Genomic DNA, 16,971 nt, shown 5'->3' on the forward strand with positions numbered 1-16,971 from the left:
ACTCCTACCCAGACAAAAGAATCACATAAGTACCATCCACTACTTAAAAAAACCCCCCGCTCTAACAAAAAATTCCAACCAGCCCCCGGCCCAAAACCCAGAGTCACTCCCTAAACCCGGTTATTTGGCTTTGCCTGCTTCAAACCAAGCAGTCAATCCACCTGCCCTCCTCTGTTTTCCTCCCCAGTCAGTGGAAATGGTTTTAAATGTCATATTCTAGTTGGGACTCTTTCCATATATTTATATATATGGACATCTTGTGTATGTTCTCTTTCACGGGAGGGAGGGTTCATGTAACCTAGAACAGCCTCTATCACTTTAATGTTTATTCTCAGAATACTGCTATTTATGACACCACTTGTGAGAGTTGTGTGATTCAGTTATCAGCAACTGAATTAATTTTCTTAAGGTCAGTTGTCTTCTGCAGATATTAGGGTTTGAATAATATTCAAAGGGAACTGATGGGAATTTTCAGCATTTTGGGTTTTGTACATCCTCAGAATTAAGCACTACTACAATTTTTGCGATTTTTTTTTTTTTTAAATCTCCATGAGAGTATCTGGTAATCAATGGGAGCCAAATTCCGTTAGAGAATTTTTGCTGTCCTGGTAATTATTATCTCAGTAGTTTTACAATGGGTAGAAACAAGCCTTTAATAACACTTTTTCTACTCTGTTATTTCCTGCTGTCCTTTCTCAAAAAAGATTGTCCAGAACTTAAGACAGGTTTGTAAATGTATTTTTATTAAGTTGCAACAATCAAAATATATACGTATTACTGATTTTACCCCCAAATATTAAATGAAAATGTAATACATTTTTGCCCACATGGTGTTCTTGAATACTTTGTAATCTGTGAGGACCCTGACATAAAGAAATTTAAGCAAATGCACAATGAGAGACTGAAAGGTGTTATAGTGATGCACTTACATTGCAAATAAAGTCAGATGTCCCTGTTTAATCAAATAGAGCCTCAACAGTCTCTGTTTTGTGAGTATTAGAAACAATAAACAAATATACACAGAAAGCATCACAAATGGTAAATTGGTTATTTAAATACAACTGTATCCAACATAGCAGCTAAACACTGGACAATGTTTGAGGTCATCAGCACGTCCACATGCTCTTCTAAATGACGTTTGGGGTCCTGAAATACAAAGGATGCCATGAGAGGAATGACTGAAACACATCTCTGAAGAATTTCACGTATTTCAGGTCTATTTATGATGTCCATGAATTAATGAACACAAGCCAGTAATGCTCCTACATTTTTCATTCCAGCAAGACCTACCATATGACTCAATTTCCATGAACAAGATTTTATTTGTCCATACTAACAGTTAAGTTGAGGATAGGTTTAGGAAGTAAATTTCTACCCAGCATCTGAAGAGTAACCATGACAGCTGTGAGTTTTAAGGACAACACACAATATGTGAAATTTACTATACATCTCACTAAGGCCAATATTTTAATCTTAGTTCTGGTACATTGCAATTTGTTTTCAGATCTTTGCACAAATGTGTGTTCTAATCCTGTAAAGCCTCAAGCATCATCTAACACAGTCTTTGAATAGTTGTGTTGACTGCAAGAAAATTAGCATATCTATACCCACAAAACATGTACAATGCTCTGTTCAAATGTTCTGAGAAATTGAATGTTAAGCCTGAGCAGTCTTCTGAAAATACACATCCCCACACACTATTACTCAATTGATGTGGGCATTTGTGGGCATCTGCATAGAACAATGAGATTATTTCTGGCTGAAAATCATACTCATGCACTTCTTCAGTTTCACAATTGATATTGAGTAATCAATCTCCAAATACTGCAAAAATATCAGGCACATTTAAAAAAAATCTCTAAACTTCATTATAGTATTATTGTAGCATTTTTTTGTGTAAAGAAATTAAAATATGGAAAACAATCAAGCATGGGAATTAAGTTTTTTTAAAAAAGAATTATAGTCAAAATGTAATAAGCCCATCTAAGTTTACATAGAAGTGTGCTAGGAAATCTGTGTGAGCTTTCCTTCTTAAGTAACTCATTTTCAGAGATTAACAGTTCTCCAATATTCTTTCTGTTCCTAATACATCAAGCACCTAATAACCTTATATCCCTATTTTGAGATGCTCTTTGTTTTCAAGGGTTTTTATATAAGTTGCATCAAAAACCCACTTGAAAATTACTTCACTGAAGAATTTTTAATTTAAAGAAAACTTAAGAATTTTAACAGGAAAAAATTTCTTTGCTTTTTGAAGAACTGTATCAAAACAGATTTTTTTCATGTATGCGTAACAGCTAGTGAAGCTCAAGTTCTGTTTGAGATGACTTCATAACCTTAAAATACAACCCTTCTTACATATTTTATATGTATATATTTATGTATGTGTAGGTGTACATAAACTCCATTGTTCTGAATGCTACAGAAATACACGAGTGACTGAACAATAGTGCAGATGTGTTATGACATTGCTGCTAGAAGCTGACACATAAGAGCAATCCAGAATCCTTTAAATTCTTCTACTGCTACTAGCAATACAATAAATACTGGTTCTTTAAGGACATGCTAGATACTTTAAAAGCTATTTCTTGTTTCCATTGTCCTTCTTGAATTTGAACACAAGCTCTTACAAATCTGCTTTGCTTCCCTCCTGGTCACAAAAGCATATTTCCTCAATCTTTATGTTGAACTCTAGTACAGAAATAGTTTTCTGTTGAGTCTTTATCTACGAAGACGTTATATCCTGACATTGCAAAGGGATGGAATGAATAGAGTGGGTGTTTTCAGTTTCAGCTATGGTCCTGAAGTGTTTTCCTCAGGCACCAACACAAAAGAACACAGCTTACTTGCCTGTGTGTGGATCGGAGCACAGCACTGACAGTGTGTTCATGAACTGAGGACAGGGGTGAGCTGGCTCTTTAGCCACGACAATGTATAAATAACATCCCTGCCTCTGTTTCCATGATCACTATGTTTTAAAAGCCTCCACAGTTTGGGCTTCCCTGACACAGACTTGGATGTCTTTATGCCTCTTAAAAGAAGTTAAAACAAAAGAAGAAGAAAGAAAGAAAAACTAAAAAACACTGCTCCTCAGCATGTAATAGAAACACATGTAGAACATGGCTTGCAGATATTCTGCCAGTTACCTATAGTCAAAAGCCCAGTTCCTTACGCAACCTTCAACAAAAATAAATTTATTATTTAAAGTGTTGAGAATATCATGCACATAGAATTAAAATCACCTACGCACATGTAAAAAAATTAGTATTTAGAATGAACGAAGCATATCATTCCACCTCACTCTAATTCATCACACCTCACCTGCTTGCCAACATTTTTTATTGCCAGCTGTTCAGGTGTCATCTTATCTTCTTCCTCAACAGCCTGTGAAAGAAACACAGAAAAGGTCAGTGTTTCAGATTTCATTTACTTTCTCCCCAAGCCACAGATTCTCAAAATACAATTCTCTTTCTCTTAAAAAAAAAAATCAAACAGCAACACATTTCAGAAAGTCAAAAGGAAAAGTACTTCAGCTTTTCAGCAGACGTGGTTTTAATTACCAAGTGTTAGTGCAAAAGATCAAGGCAAATATTCATGAATGGTTTTATTGTCAAATATTCACAAAACTGTTACTGAGCAAAAATCTCAAATAAGTAGTATCAAAAGTTAAAGATAGTTGAACATAGTTAAACTAGTAAAGCAGAACCAGAAGTGAACGTAATAATGAATTTTGGTTTAAAAGACTTCTAAGAAGGTAAAAAATACAGCAGTCATCAAGAACGACACCCTTACTGCTCCTAGAGTGCTTGTTGAGATCTAGTATTTCTAAGAAATATTTCTAAGTGCCAGTATTAAAACAGTAAAAGTAGCTGTGATTCCTCTTCCTTACAACACCAATAACAAATCCCTTATCTAACAAGAACATTGAATTGGGCTCTGGAACGTGTTCTAAATATTTACTATTTATCTATCTACTGGAGTGAAACAGATTGATAACCTTTACTGTGCTATAGTGATCAAACAGTCCTTGACTGAAGGACTGAAAAATATGATTAACTGATTATTTTGATCTACAGGAATCTTATATTCTCTTCAGTAAGTAAAAATACAAAATTGATGTGATTACTCACATTTCAAAGCAAAATACGTACTTAAACACTTTCACAGCTTAGGGCAAAAAGTTGGGTGGCAAAGCCTGAAGAGTTAATATAGGTAACTTCACAAAGAAATGATACGTTGTTGATTACTAAGAACCACAGTCATTCTGAATAAAATTGGTGATGATCAACTCCTTATGAAATGAAGTAAATAATTTTTCCACTTCATAAACACAGCTGCAGTTATAGTACCATTATGGGATATGAATACCTTGTTGTAATTCTTAGCTAATTCTAACATTTCCTTCACTACTGTTTCATTGAGTTTGCAATGGTCACTGTAGTCCTGAAGTGTCAAACCTTCCATCCAACTCTTCTTATGTAAATTTAGCAACATCTGCAAAAGAAAACCTCTTTAGAGCATTCCTCAGAAAATACTTTCAGAATACTATGAAGATCTCTTTGACAGAAAACCAACTTATAATAATAAGAATATAATTTAAAAAAAGATCTTACAATGTCAATGTTTAAATAGAGTAAATACAATCATCAACTATTCTGCTAGAATAGATTATAGGTTTTGCATACATTTTCCAAGATGAAACTTCTTGAACCCTAAATATGAAAATGAGGCATGGAGACCTGGGTCACATTTACTCTGACAAGAATATGTAGGTTTGTTTTCTGGGATTTCCTATTTTTGCTGAAGCTTGAGAATGCACAATAGCATTGTAGAAGAGCTAATGGAAAGGTGAATACTTTATCTGTCAAATAAGGAATAGTTAAAGCTTCTGCCCTCTGACAAAACTGAAAAATATTTTAATGTTTGGATTCAATTCATAATCAATAATTCATTCACTAATTATCTGATCTGTATGCACGCAACTGACAGAGTTATAATGAAGTAAACTTTGTAAGCAACCAAAGCATGACTCCTTGTGTCTTTGTCCTCATACAAAATAAACAGCCCTAATAACAACGTGATAAAGTGTTGTAGTAGTTTTGACGGTAATAAATGCAGGCACTGTTAGAAATATTTGAAAAGCTTTACTTGACACTGATGTCGTTCTTGAAATAGTGAAGGAATAGCTACGAAGGCAATTTCTGTATTTTCATGAATAAAGAAAGCACATTTTATGGGTCTCCTGTATGATTGAGGGCTGCAGTGAGAACCCTTTCAGCAAGAAGTTTCAGTTTACCTTCCGTTTGCAAACACATACTAGACATCTTTGAGAACTGGTAAGACCTAATTACTATCACCTGAATAAAAGTACCTGTTTCATCTTATGCACAGCTTTCGAAGAAACCTGGCTTTGGAACACATGAACTGAGTTGAGAGTTTGTGTCATAATTTGTATTAGCAAGATCTTAGCTACTGACAGAAGGAGTCGTAGGCAAACTGCATATGGACAGTTTAGCTAGGCTATCTTGATTTTAAAATTATGGTTTGGTGTGATGCGCTCCTAATCTAATACATGAAGCATGTACTCTTCTTACTACAGATGGAGACAACAGATCACCACCACCACAAGGGGGGTTTGAGATATGCACGAAGCTGCCTTATGAAAGATGTGAGAGAGAGTTGTTGCCTCACAGATTAAAGTTTTCCTAACTCGGTCAAGATTATTCTTCCACTTGCAAAGGTAGTAACTTACGTAAAGCCACTGAAGAAAATACACACTTCGAACTTCAGGAAAGATTGGATATGCCATATTGTTGCATTTGAATGGAAACAATAACCCCTGGAAACTTCACAGATGTTTCCTGAGAGAGCTGGTTTTGTTGAATCCGTTTTTCTTTTCAGTAACAATGAGGTCTTGAAAGTCTGATACTGCCCTAAAAACGGCTGTGCATCTCACAAATTCTCTCCAACTCCCTGATTTGCACACATATTCTTCCATAATTTATTTTATTTTCTTATTATTACTTGTAACTCTCCAAAAGTCCAAATTAAGTGCAAAAACTGTTCTGATCACCTTATTATAAATTTCAGCTATGAGATCAATTTATAACCCTAACAAGACTATATAAGCACACACAGGTATAATTGAGGACAGAATCTGACTTTTCAAGAATTAACTTCTGTAGATGATAAATAAACCTTTTTCTTTCTTTGTCTCCCCACCACCACCCCCCTGGTTTCTCTTCTGGGTTCTGATGGCCAGCCTAGATTTTGCTTGTAACTTGAGGCAGTTTGATGCAAAAGTAACTAACAACATCTGTAGCAAGTAACTTAATAATATTTTTTCTGTAAACGAAGGACATCACTACTTCCTCATATTCAGCAAAGTCTTGGGGAGCTCCATTCATACCAACTGGAAGTACCTTCTGTCAAAGTGACTATAGTCAATAAAACCCCAACATCCCTTGGTTACACAATTCCATTTTGGAAAACATGGACTCCCAGCTTCAGGAATTCCAGCCTGTGAAAACCTAAGGCAGCTAGTAGGTCTTTCAGCTTCATCACTGAAAACACGAAACTGCACAAACTGGTTAAGTGAAGAGAACAGCATAGGGACTCTACATAACATGTGGACAAAAGTGTTATCAAACTATTTATATGGTTATTAGAATGTGGTTTTGCAAAGTTTCATTATCATGACTACACATTTAAGTGCTTTCTGGAAGAGAAGCCATCTACTCCAAGAGAGTTAAAACAACTACTGAAAGTAACAGTAGTTGAAATCAGAATATTGCCAAAAATCTTAAACAGTTTGGAATAATGTTCTTCGTCCTCTGAATAAAACCTGAAACAATTACCTTCTGTTCTAGTTCATTCTTCCTGTAGTTGATGGTGATGGAATAGTAATGTCGGTTTAGTCCATGAATTAGTGCCTGTAAAATTCAGGAGAAAAATTGCATTAAAATAACCTCCACTGAAATGAAAAAATATTAGAAGGGAAAAGCTCATTTAAATACAACCACCTCTAAACATGACTCAAATAAAAGAAAAACCACAAAGAAACAAACACACAGAGATAACAAGTAGGTATCAAGTAAATGTACCTGGACCTGTTTCTCTTTTAGTGTTCATTTACTGACAGTTATGCTTTCTATTTCTAAACCACAGATTTTTTTCACACAGTAACAACTATAATAAAAAAAATGGTAACTGCCTGCAAACATTTGACCGATACATATGCACAAACATATTTCTCTCAAATCCTTCCTCTCTCAATAAATTTGGTTATCAGTTCTATTAAAATATTGGGCTCTGTTACAAACAAAAGACTATTTGCTATCTATTTATTTACAACCACTGTCAACATTCCCAGTTCATTCTCCAAGGTCCAACACAAAGAGAGAGTAGCCGAAGCAGTGAGTAAATCAGTTAGACTGTGTGCATCAATCAAATCAACCTTGGATATTACAGCCAATCTTTAACTTTAAATTAAAAAAAAAAACCACCTTTTTCATTATAATTAAGCCCTTTGCGAATTTGTTAATCTTGTATATTACAGCCTGATCTACTGAGATCAGGTTAAGTGATAGCTGTATGCATCTTTCTTCTGTTTTGTTTATGTGCAGTTTTTTTTTTTACATTTATGACCTAAGGGTGAGTTGGATTAATATTTGAGGGATTAAAAAGTCTATGATAAATCCTCATCACAACTAAGATTGTCTATTTGTCAAATAAAATTTTATAAATGAAGTATACATTTACAAATGAGATATGATACATCATACATACAATATGCTGAATTAGTGGTATTTCTTAAGTTTCAGGCATTCCACCTATTTATATTTACATATATGTTTTAGAGCTATACAAAATGAATGTGTATTTGCATCTTATGCAATTTAATATTTCAGCATTCCAATATTACCTGTAGTTGAAAATGTTCTCACATACATTTTAAACACATTTCTTTTGCAAACACACATACAAAGATACAAAACTACTTGAGCAGTTATGTTTATGAGAACAGCAATTAGAGATAACATTTACCTGTCCACTTATTCTGATTAAAATTGTAAAATACAGGTCTTACCATCAATTAAGTAATTTATAGTTGAAACTGTTAGCAGTAAGTAGTTTCCACTACCATCTTCTTATCCCACTCAAAATGATTGCATGTGAGATTTTGGTGTTTGTGTTTAAACTCAGGTGCATTAGAAATACTTAGGAAGTTTTCTCAAGCTCTTAAAATTTGACAAATATCTTTGCCTTCTCTCCCACTATCCTTCCCTTTCCTCTCCCTTTTCAAAACCCATTCTTGAAAAGAGTGGACAAATGTACAAGATAAACAACTGTAAAAAAGCTGTTGATAAGGGAACAGAAGAAAAAAACACACACACAAAAACAAAGGAACAAAGTCAAGGCATGTACTATTCTACTACTCTTACTGCTGAGATTTTAAGGAAATTTCTGCTTTTGGCCCAGGTGAAATAAATATTTAGTTTGCTTCTGTCCTCAACTGGGTCAGAATATTATTCGTGGTCCTAAAATAAAAGCAACAAACGCTGCAAGAGCCTTTGCAGTTTTAAGAAGAGTCATTTAAAACTATGATTTTTAGCTTAACAGTGACACTTGCAACAGCTCACCGCCACCTTGCAAAAAATGAACACAAACAAAAAATACCCACTTCAACAACAGAAACCCCAAACTCCCATGGTCAAAATATGCCATGCTGTAGTGACAGTGATCTTAAAATAACGAAGCTGAACAATCCTACAGGGGTTTCCAAGGGAGAGCATTACACATGGTCTAGGAAAACCCAGTTAGAAAAGCCTGAAACATGCAAGCATGGGCTTGCCTACATCCAATCAAGAATACTAGCTGCTTATTTCATACTCATTATTGTTTGCAGTTTTAACCAATTAAAAAACAAAAAGTAAAACACAGCCTCCTGAAGCAGACATTTTAATTTAAAGACTTTTTTTTGCTAGAATTTTTTATAAATAGTAAAGGGTTTCAATGCATTAGTAACCAAAAACCTGCTCTTTTGAAAGATAGGGGTATGGCAGTCTAGTACCTCATAAAGGAGGGCCCTCTTACAGGAGAAGTTCAGCTTTTATTTCAGTTCTGCTGTGACTAGTGTATGGTCTTTTATCTTGGATTTTTATTTAGAAATATTACTTCTATTGTTCAAGTACCAGAACAAAAAAGCGGGGACTGGGCTTCACGGTTCCAAGTACACACGCCTTTTAGAATGCACAGTAAGGGAGGAAAGTTTTTAAAGGAAAAAACATTGAGGCAGAAGAATGACAGGGATAAAAGCATTAACTACTCCAGAGAACACCTGTTTCAGGACAGGAGCTATTTCTCAAAATAAAGGTTTGCTTTGATGAAGACCAAAACTTTCGTCTTACTAGTGAAAGTCAAGTTCAGAAATCAGACTTTGAATATTTATGTTTCAGAAATGTGTATTCAAAAGAAACATTACAGTAGAAGCCAATCAAGCCCCCATTTTATCCACTGAATATCCTCCACCATTTTTCCAGTAAATTACTGCATTACATAAAAATCAGAAATTAATTATTTAAGACACAATACAAGGTTTAGACTAGATTACATTATAAGCAATAATCTCTAAAAACATACCGTAAAAAGACAAGATGAAGAGGGAACTTTTTCCACAATTTACTTGAGAGTAACTTATCTTTAAGAAAGCTGAGATGCTAATAAGCAGCAGTTTTTAAATTGCAAGACTGAAAACAGTACCCATCTTGCATCACATGTTATGTCATCAATTGTCACTTTTAAAAGTTTGCATTTCCACAGATCTGTACTTGAATCTTTGCTGTACACATTCAATATATTCATTCCCACTTAGGTAGCTAATTTAGGGCTCAATTTTCAACCCCTCACATATATATCTCCACTGATGAATCCCATCAATTATAAATGCATGGAAAAATGTTACAGAGGACAATAAATAATTTGTAACCTACAGTTTCTAGGTACCTTTCCCCGAAATTAATGAACAAATCTTGCAATTTACAACTATCAGCATTGGGTTTACCTGGATAGATGGCTTGTTTAAGTGACCCAGATTTGAAGTTGTTTGTCTTGGTTCATGTCCTAAGACCATCATATTAGCATTGATCAATCTGAAGGCATCAATAACAACCTGTAAAAACAAGATGTCAAGTCAATTCTTTTTATAAAATGCAACTAATAGAGCCAAGCAACAGTGGACAAGGCACAATCAACTCTCATCTGTTTTTGGCCTTTATCCAGAAAATCATTTAATTATAATATTAATAAAAAAGAGCCTCCTGCTGGCTATGTGATCAGCACACTACACTACCTTGTATTGTAAGGTGACACCAATTATTACCTTTTCCATGGAACTTCAAGTTTTATATACATTATATCACCATATAACATTGAATTTTGTGTACACTTTCTCTAAGCTTCAAAGCTATGCATATGTTTGTCACCTAAATCTTATCCAATCAAAATGAATGACAGAGAGAGACTAAAACTGAAAGTGAGCACAAGCTAAGGGACCAAGTCTAAAGCCCAGTCCTGTCACATCAATTATACTACCACAATACTTGAAATGACAACAAAATTATAGCCAGCAAGGAACTTGCCCCATGTATTCCCTTCTAGTCAGATGCTTTTTGCTTCTTGTGACTACGAAAGGGTCTATAAACTGTCTGATGGATTAAAAAGTCCTTGTCAGTGTCATGCTCAGGAGTAAAAAACAGAGTAAAAGAAAATCAAGGTCATTTATGATTTAAAGGTACACAGTAGGTAGCATTCAGAGCTATTTCATTACAAATAAAGTAAATCCATCACTGATTCTTACTCTGTCCTGTGCTGAATTTGTCTGTAAAAATTTCTGGAAACAGAATTTCACGGTCCCATACAATAAACACCACACCCCTACCCAATACCTATATGAGGTGAAACAGACAATGATATACAAACAATACGCTCAAATACTCTTACTGGGTTCTCACCATTACAGGTTTGTAACTGCAAGATAAGAATTCTTGTTTAGGTTCAAGTTTTTTACTGGACCAGTGCATCTGTAGCCTTGTACATCCACAAAACAGCACCAGGCAGACTTTGCAGGCATCTTGTCTGCATATGTTTGAAGAATTACTCTAGTTCAATATCCTAAATAACTTAAATCTTCTTTTAACAGATTTTCTATAATAATTTTTATTCTCTTTGTCTCCATACTATGGGTTGGACAACAACAGATGCATTTATATGGCTGGTTTGGAATTTTGAGGAATTAGATTTGAACCAAATCTTTTAGGTTGTACAAACAAGAAATCAATTACAGTCATTGAAAGTCTGCAGAGAAAGTGACATTGAGTCTCCTACCTTGTTCCAGCATTTTCCTCTCCATTTAAACAAATAATAATAACTAAATACACATGCAGGTTTTAAGATTACAAGATAAATATTGAGGTCATTAATGTGGAAATGAAGTGAATCAGCAAGTATTTAAAATAAAATAAATTATCAGGTGTAAACTGAAAAAGCCCACCAACTTATCACCTGTTGTATTTACTTTTGAGACCCAGTTGAGACAGTGGTGTTGAGTGACTGGGTGCCACTAAGGGCTGTTGCCTGGACTCTCAGCTGCTGGTCAGATCCATCTGCATATGTCAAGTATTAAAATTGCATGCAGAAAACCTTCCAAAAAAGATCTTACTAAAAATGTTGTGACCCAATTAAAGTGAGTTAACAGTGACATATTTTTTCTGAGCAAAAAACCCCACAATTCAGATTTAATATGCAGCAGAAGCACGCTATCTGACACAAATGCTAAAAAAAAAAAAAAAAAAGTAATTACATTTAAAAGAACTTAATTCTCAAAAATATCTGAAACAGTTTCTTATAGATCTATACACTCTTTCTGGTAACATATAAAATAATTATGAGGGGTTTTCCCTTTTTTAGCACTATCAGATTTTTCTCTATCTCAAAACACTTGTGGATAAGTTTTTGTACATATTTCTCTACTCCATTTTAACCAGATGCTCTAATCTATGAACACCTGGAAATGCCCAGCCATAACAAACAGGCAGTATAAATTAAAAAGTCAAGCAAAGCAAAAAAGAAATCCACACAGGTTCTGCCAAGACTAGTTACATATGGGGAAAAAAAACAAAGCAAGTAAAAATTTACCCTGAGGAGCAAGAACATGAACTTGGCAATATACTATAATAACAAGAAGCTGCTTTATAATTGACTAATAGCCACTTTTAGATCTCAGTTTAATGGAGAGCTTCATTAGACAGTGTTGAGTTTATCCAAAAAGAATGGCATTTTCCAGCACAGATTTCTTTTGGGACTTGAGTCAGGCAAAATAGAAATAAATAATAAAAAAAAATTATTTAACTTTGTTTCAATAAGAAAATACATTTCAGTTAGTGTTCTCAAGATCAAGTCAAATTTCACATAAAATATGAGAACGAGTTGCTAAAATATTTCTGAGAGATACTGAATTTTACTCTAGCATCTTATTCCTGACCAGAAGTAACTTCAGGTATGTTTCAGGTACTACATGTTTGGGAAAATACTGCACACTCTATCTGTCCTCCTGAAGGAATGACATCGAAGTATTTCCTATGTAGAACAAATGGAAATCTAACAGAAAGTGGTATGAAAAATTAAAATCACAAATCACAAATGTTATGATTTTAAAAGGGATAGAATGGCAATTCCTACAGTCTCAGAGGGGTACAAAAAGTATGCGAGCAAATGGTATTTTTCATCTCAGTTGCATTGTAATGACCAATGGGAACTAAATACTTTAACTACACCAAGATTAAAGGAATTTGCTGCTATCACTATAGCAACCATCTTAAAGAAACTAACACCCTCAGCAACCTGAAGGCTAAATTTAGACCTAATACGCAATAAAAACATAAATACAACAATAAATCCTACATGTTCATTTCTATGAAATGCAATTGCTTTTTTCACAGTGAGCATAAATCAGTCCCACCTTTAGAGGATTACATAAAAATAAATAGACTCATTAATGTCCAGTGTACTAATGAGCAATGGGTGAAGTAGGTGTTAATTATGCCACAGTAAGATCAAAGAAAAAAGACCGAGTGAGCACTTGGAGGTGTGTACGAGCTGAAGTCTCATCTCTATGTTTGTGTATTTCAAAGTACAACATGATGGAATCAGATGACATGGTCACCCCATATTCTACAATAGAAACTTTGACACAGTATTTTGAACAAAGAACTTCTAAGGATTAATTAAAAGCAGTATAACCCCCCACTCAGTTTCTTAGATTTTTATTACTAAGAAGTCAGTATTTCCCAACCAAAAATTTTAAGCTTTCATTGCACCTGAATTACCTAATGCAGCACATATCTTTTAGTAAAAACTCCAGTTTCCAAGTTTCATGCTAAATTCCCTTCCTGAAAAGACATTAAAAAGTTGAACAAAAGTCTATGCCATTGGGATGTTTTCCAGAAATATGAAGGTAGAATTTTTTTTAAAGGCACTTCCACTGTGCAACTCTTTTACCACTCTGACCATTTAATTTTTCCTTGTGTAAGTGTCTTCAGACTTTTCAGAGGTCATTTCAACAGCAGACAGCTTATAACAAAACCATTAGCAGTTTGGCTAGCTTAAGGAAACCTCTTACTTTCCTTTTTTGTTTATTATCACTGCATGAATCTGCAGCATATGAGAGTTTATAATTTCTCATGCTTGTTAAATTCATGTTAAAGGTCTGTTTTCTTGTTGAATAAATTTTGTTCATATAATGCTGCCTATTTCATATACTGAGTCTTTAATAGCACCTTTGGTCTATGCGCAACTCACAGATCAAAACAGAGGACTAAAATAGGGGTTGATGATGCTATTTACATGTGTGATTCCTGCTGTCTTCTTGTTAGTAGCTTTAATATAATAGAAGACCTTGTCTGTTTTGTAATTAACACATCTTTACTGGAGAGATATTTGGAAGTGATTGCTGTGAATATACTGGTTAGTAAAATAAACACAATCACACACCACTTTCTGTTATCAGACAAATTTGTGAATTGTACACATTATACTCCAGATCAACAAACTGTGATATAACAGCCAAGTAGAAGACACATTTATATAACCCTTTATTTTTCTGAAAATATGTATTCAATCTGACCTTGCAAATATAATTAGCTTGTGGGATGTGTGGATTTCAGTACCATGGATGCTTTACTAATTGCAGCTCTTGGAAATAGATACTAAATATTTGGAAGCTGCCAATACAAAATAAAAACTGCATCTTTTTGTACATCTGTCTTAGCTTCAAAATGCATAATAATCTAAAAAACAATAACCATACAGCATTTTTTTAGCATTCGCCTGGGATCAACAGTCCATATAATGTATTTTTAGAAACAAAATTTACACTTATCTTGAGTGTAAATTTCAGTACAGCTATAATTAATATGATTCAAAGTTACTTGCAATCTAAGACAAGCGCTGGACTCCTCAGTTGCTAACTAGATAAAAATCTGGCCTCTTATAGTCTGCACAGTTATTAAAAATAATGGCTTGATTAAAATTTAAGATGTTTAGTGCCAGACTTCTTTTAGCTGCTTCTGGAAGTGTGAATGTGAGATATATATATAAATATATATATATGTATATTACCACTTTTTCTAAAACAGTCTTCATAATTTTGTGGGGTATTTAAAAGAAAAATAAGATAAATTCAAGAGTATTTTACACACTTGATTCTTAAATCCCTCCAATACCAAATCTCTGAACAATACTGAATGAAATGGTCCTGTTTTTCAAGACCCCCTATATTTTAATGGTAAACTTAAGTTAGGAATAAGTCAGCCTTTATTGTTTAAATTAAAAAAAAATCTAACATCAATATTTTTCCAGTGAGGAATCTATGGCATATGGTGACTATCTTGAAAAATGCATTGTGTCCTTGAATTCCGATAGCGACGTATTGTTTATGCCATATGTTTATGAACAAACATACCAGTGCTTAAAGACAACTGCAAAGGATATAATGTGGTTATGCCAGGTGTGGAAAAAGAAGTAATGTCCCATCTAAAATCTCTTTTATCACCTGCAACTGACCTGTTATCAACTGCTTAGTTTGTTTCTAGATTCTTTAAAAATGAAATGGAACACGTGACCTGTGAAGTGCAGCTCGAGTTTATGACCATTTCGTTATTTATGCTGCCATGCACTGTTAGACAACTACAAGTGAAGAACATCTTCTGTCCCCTGCAAGCCCACAACATAAAAAATTCAAAGAAATCTTACTTTTCATGCCATTTCCAATGAAAAGCACTAAGAACTGAAACTGACTCATGCCAAATGCATATCACTGAATTGCTGTGATTGTGAGTCTGAAGTTTGCAACATGGAAATTATTTATAAAATGTCAATTTTAGCTCTGGAAAACATATTCCTAGGAGTATGTGCATTTTCCTTCTCTATCCTTAGAGAATTGTTTACTTGTGGTCAAATCTGCAGTACGACTTCAATATCCATACTGGAAGGGGAAGAGAACTCAGTATAATACATTTATCTTGACAAGTGAGGGCATGCATCCATAACTCCCAAGTAGCAGAGCCACAAGTTTTAAAGCTATATGCCTTAATGAAGATAAATGGACTATTCCACATCAAAAGGAAATTAAACATTTAATACTTTTCAACAAAGTCTTCTTGAAACTTTCTGTTTTATGGAAGGGTATGAACTGAAGTAACCTATGTAAATGGGTTAAAATGTGTGTTTACCTACTAAATTACTTTAGTAGGTAAACATACATTAATTAATTACATCATAGCAAGTCCAAAGGGCATTGCATAAAAATTTTAGAACACTAGCATTGATATTAACAATTTTGACATTCCATTAAAAAAATAGAAAGTAAAATATGCAAAATATGTTATTCTGAGTATGTACAACTATTAAAAAATGCTGTTTTTCAAACAAAACAGTAACAAGAAAGTGGTACACTGGTAGTAATAAAACTTTAGTTTATGCTGAGGTTTAGAAAAACACAGCCTGAACTCAAAAAACCAAGTGGTCCACACTTTAATGCACATGTAATTAATCTCTTACAAACGTGATTCTCCAGGAAAAGGAGTATCAATCTTTATTGAATCAACAGTGACCAAACCCAGGACAGACATACCGTTTTCTTACTTTCCAAATCAGACTCCTATTGAAATTTGGTTCCTGTCTCAATAAAACTAAGGTGTTTCTGCCCAGTCAATGGTAAGAAATAGCACAGTACTGTAAGAGTATTTAAATGTACTATACACTGTTCAAAATGTTCAGTACACTTCTGATATTTCAATCAAAATTACATATTGTAAATTTATGTTATATATTTTAGAATTTTTCTCTTTACAACAGAAAAGTATTAGCAAATCCAGGTCTAGTTGTTCCAAGTATAAAAGATTCTGACATAAAATCGTAGGTATCACATTTTTAAAATACATTTTCTTGTAAAATGCTATCTGCATAATAATTCACAATAAACAGACATCTCCAAAGCAGTAGTGACAATACAATTTACTGTTTTATTTAGTTGTTTTAATTAATAATTTCAAGTTGTACCCAAAAGACTGTTGAATTCACTTGCGTCTAGTGAAGATTTATTAAAGTTAAGATCAAGAAAAATGCAAGAAGCAGGAATATTTAAAGGTATATTTAAAGGTATATTTAAAGTTCTCACAAACTTAATTCTTAATGGGCTATTTTGAATTTCAGGCATTACATTAGTGTCTGCACACATCTCATTTTAAGGATTGCTTTTTTTCTGCCTTCTTAAAAAACAGTCTCTTTCAATCTCGTAGTTAATTCAAACAATGAAGGAAAAAGGAAAAGTTCAAAGGAAAAATAATAGCATTCTGATAAAAGAATAGAGGTCTGAAAACTAGTGTAAGACTTATGTTCATCTGAAGAGAAAGT

At 33.8% G+C, this 16,971-nt stretch overlaps 1 protein-coding gene across 4 annotated transcripts in view; it reads right to left on the reverse strand.

The window, feature by feature from the left end:
• Positions 1-722: 722 nt before the first annotated feature.
• The window catches only part of PSMD14 (proteasome 26S subunit, non-ATPase 14), a 46,779-nt gene continuing 30,530 nt past the window's right edge, over positions 723-16,971 (reverse strand). For all 4 annotated transcript variants that reach the window (XM_050339943.1, XM_050339942.1, XM_050339944.1 and 1 more), the window contains 5 exons: positions 10,064-10,171; positions 6,858-6,932; positions 4,369-4,494; positions 3,322-3,384; positions 723-1,146 (listed from right to left, as the gene is read on the reverse strand). In XM_050339943.1, coding sequence (XP_050195900.1) covers positions 1,048-1,146; positions 3,322-3,384; positions 4,369-4,494; positions 6,858-6,932; positions 10,064-10,171 — 471 coding nt within the window. In that variant the 3' untranslated portion in view covers positions 723-1,047. The remainder of the gene's footprint in view (positions 1,147-3,321; positions 3,385-4,368; positions 4,495-6,857; positions 6,933-10,063; positions 10,172-16,971) is intronic.

This window comes from Myiozetetes cayanensis, unplaced genomic scaffold, assembly GCF_022539395.1.
Source record: "Myiozetetes cayanensis isolate MyiCay16 unplaced genomic scaffold, myiCay2020 scf9, whole genome shotgun sequence".
NCBI classification, from domain to species: Eukaryota; Metazoa; Chordata; class Aves; order Passeriformes; family Tyrannidae; genus Myiozetetes; species Myiozetetes cayanensis.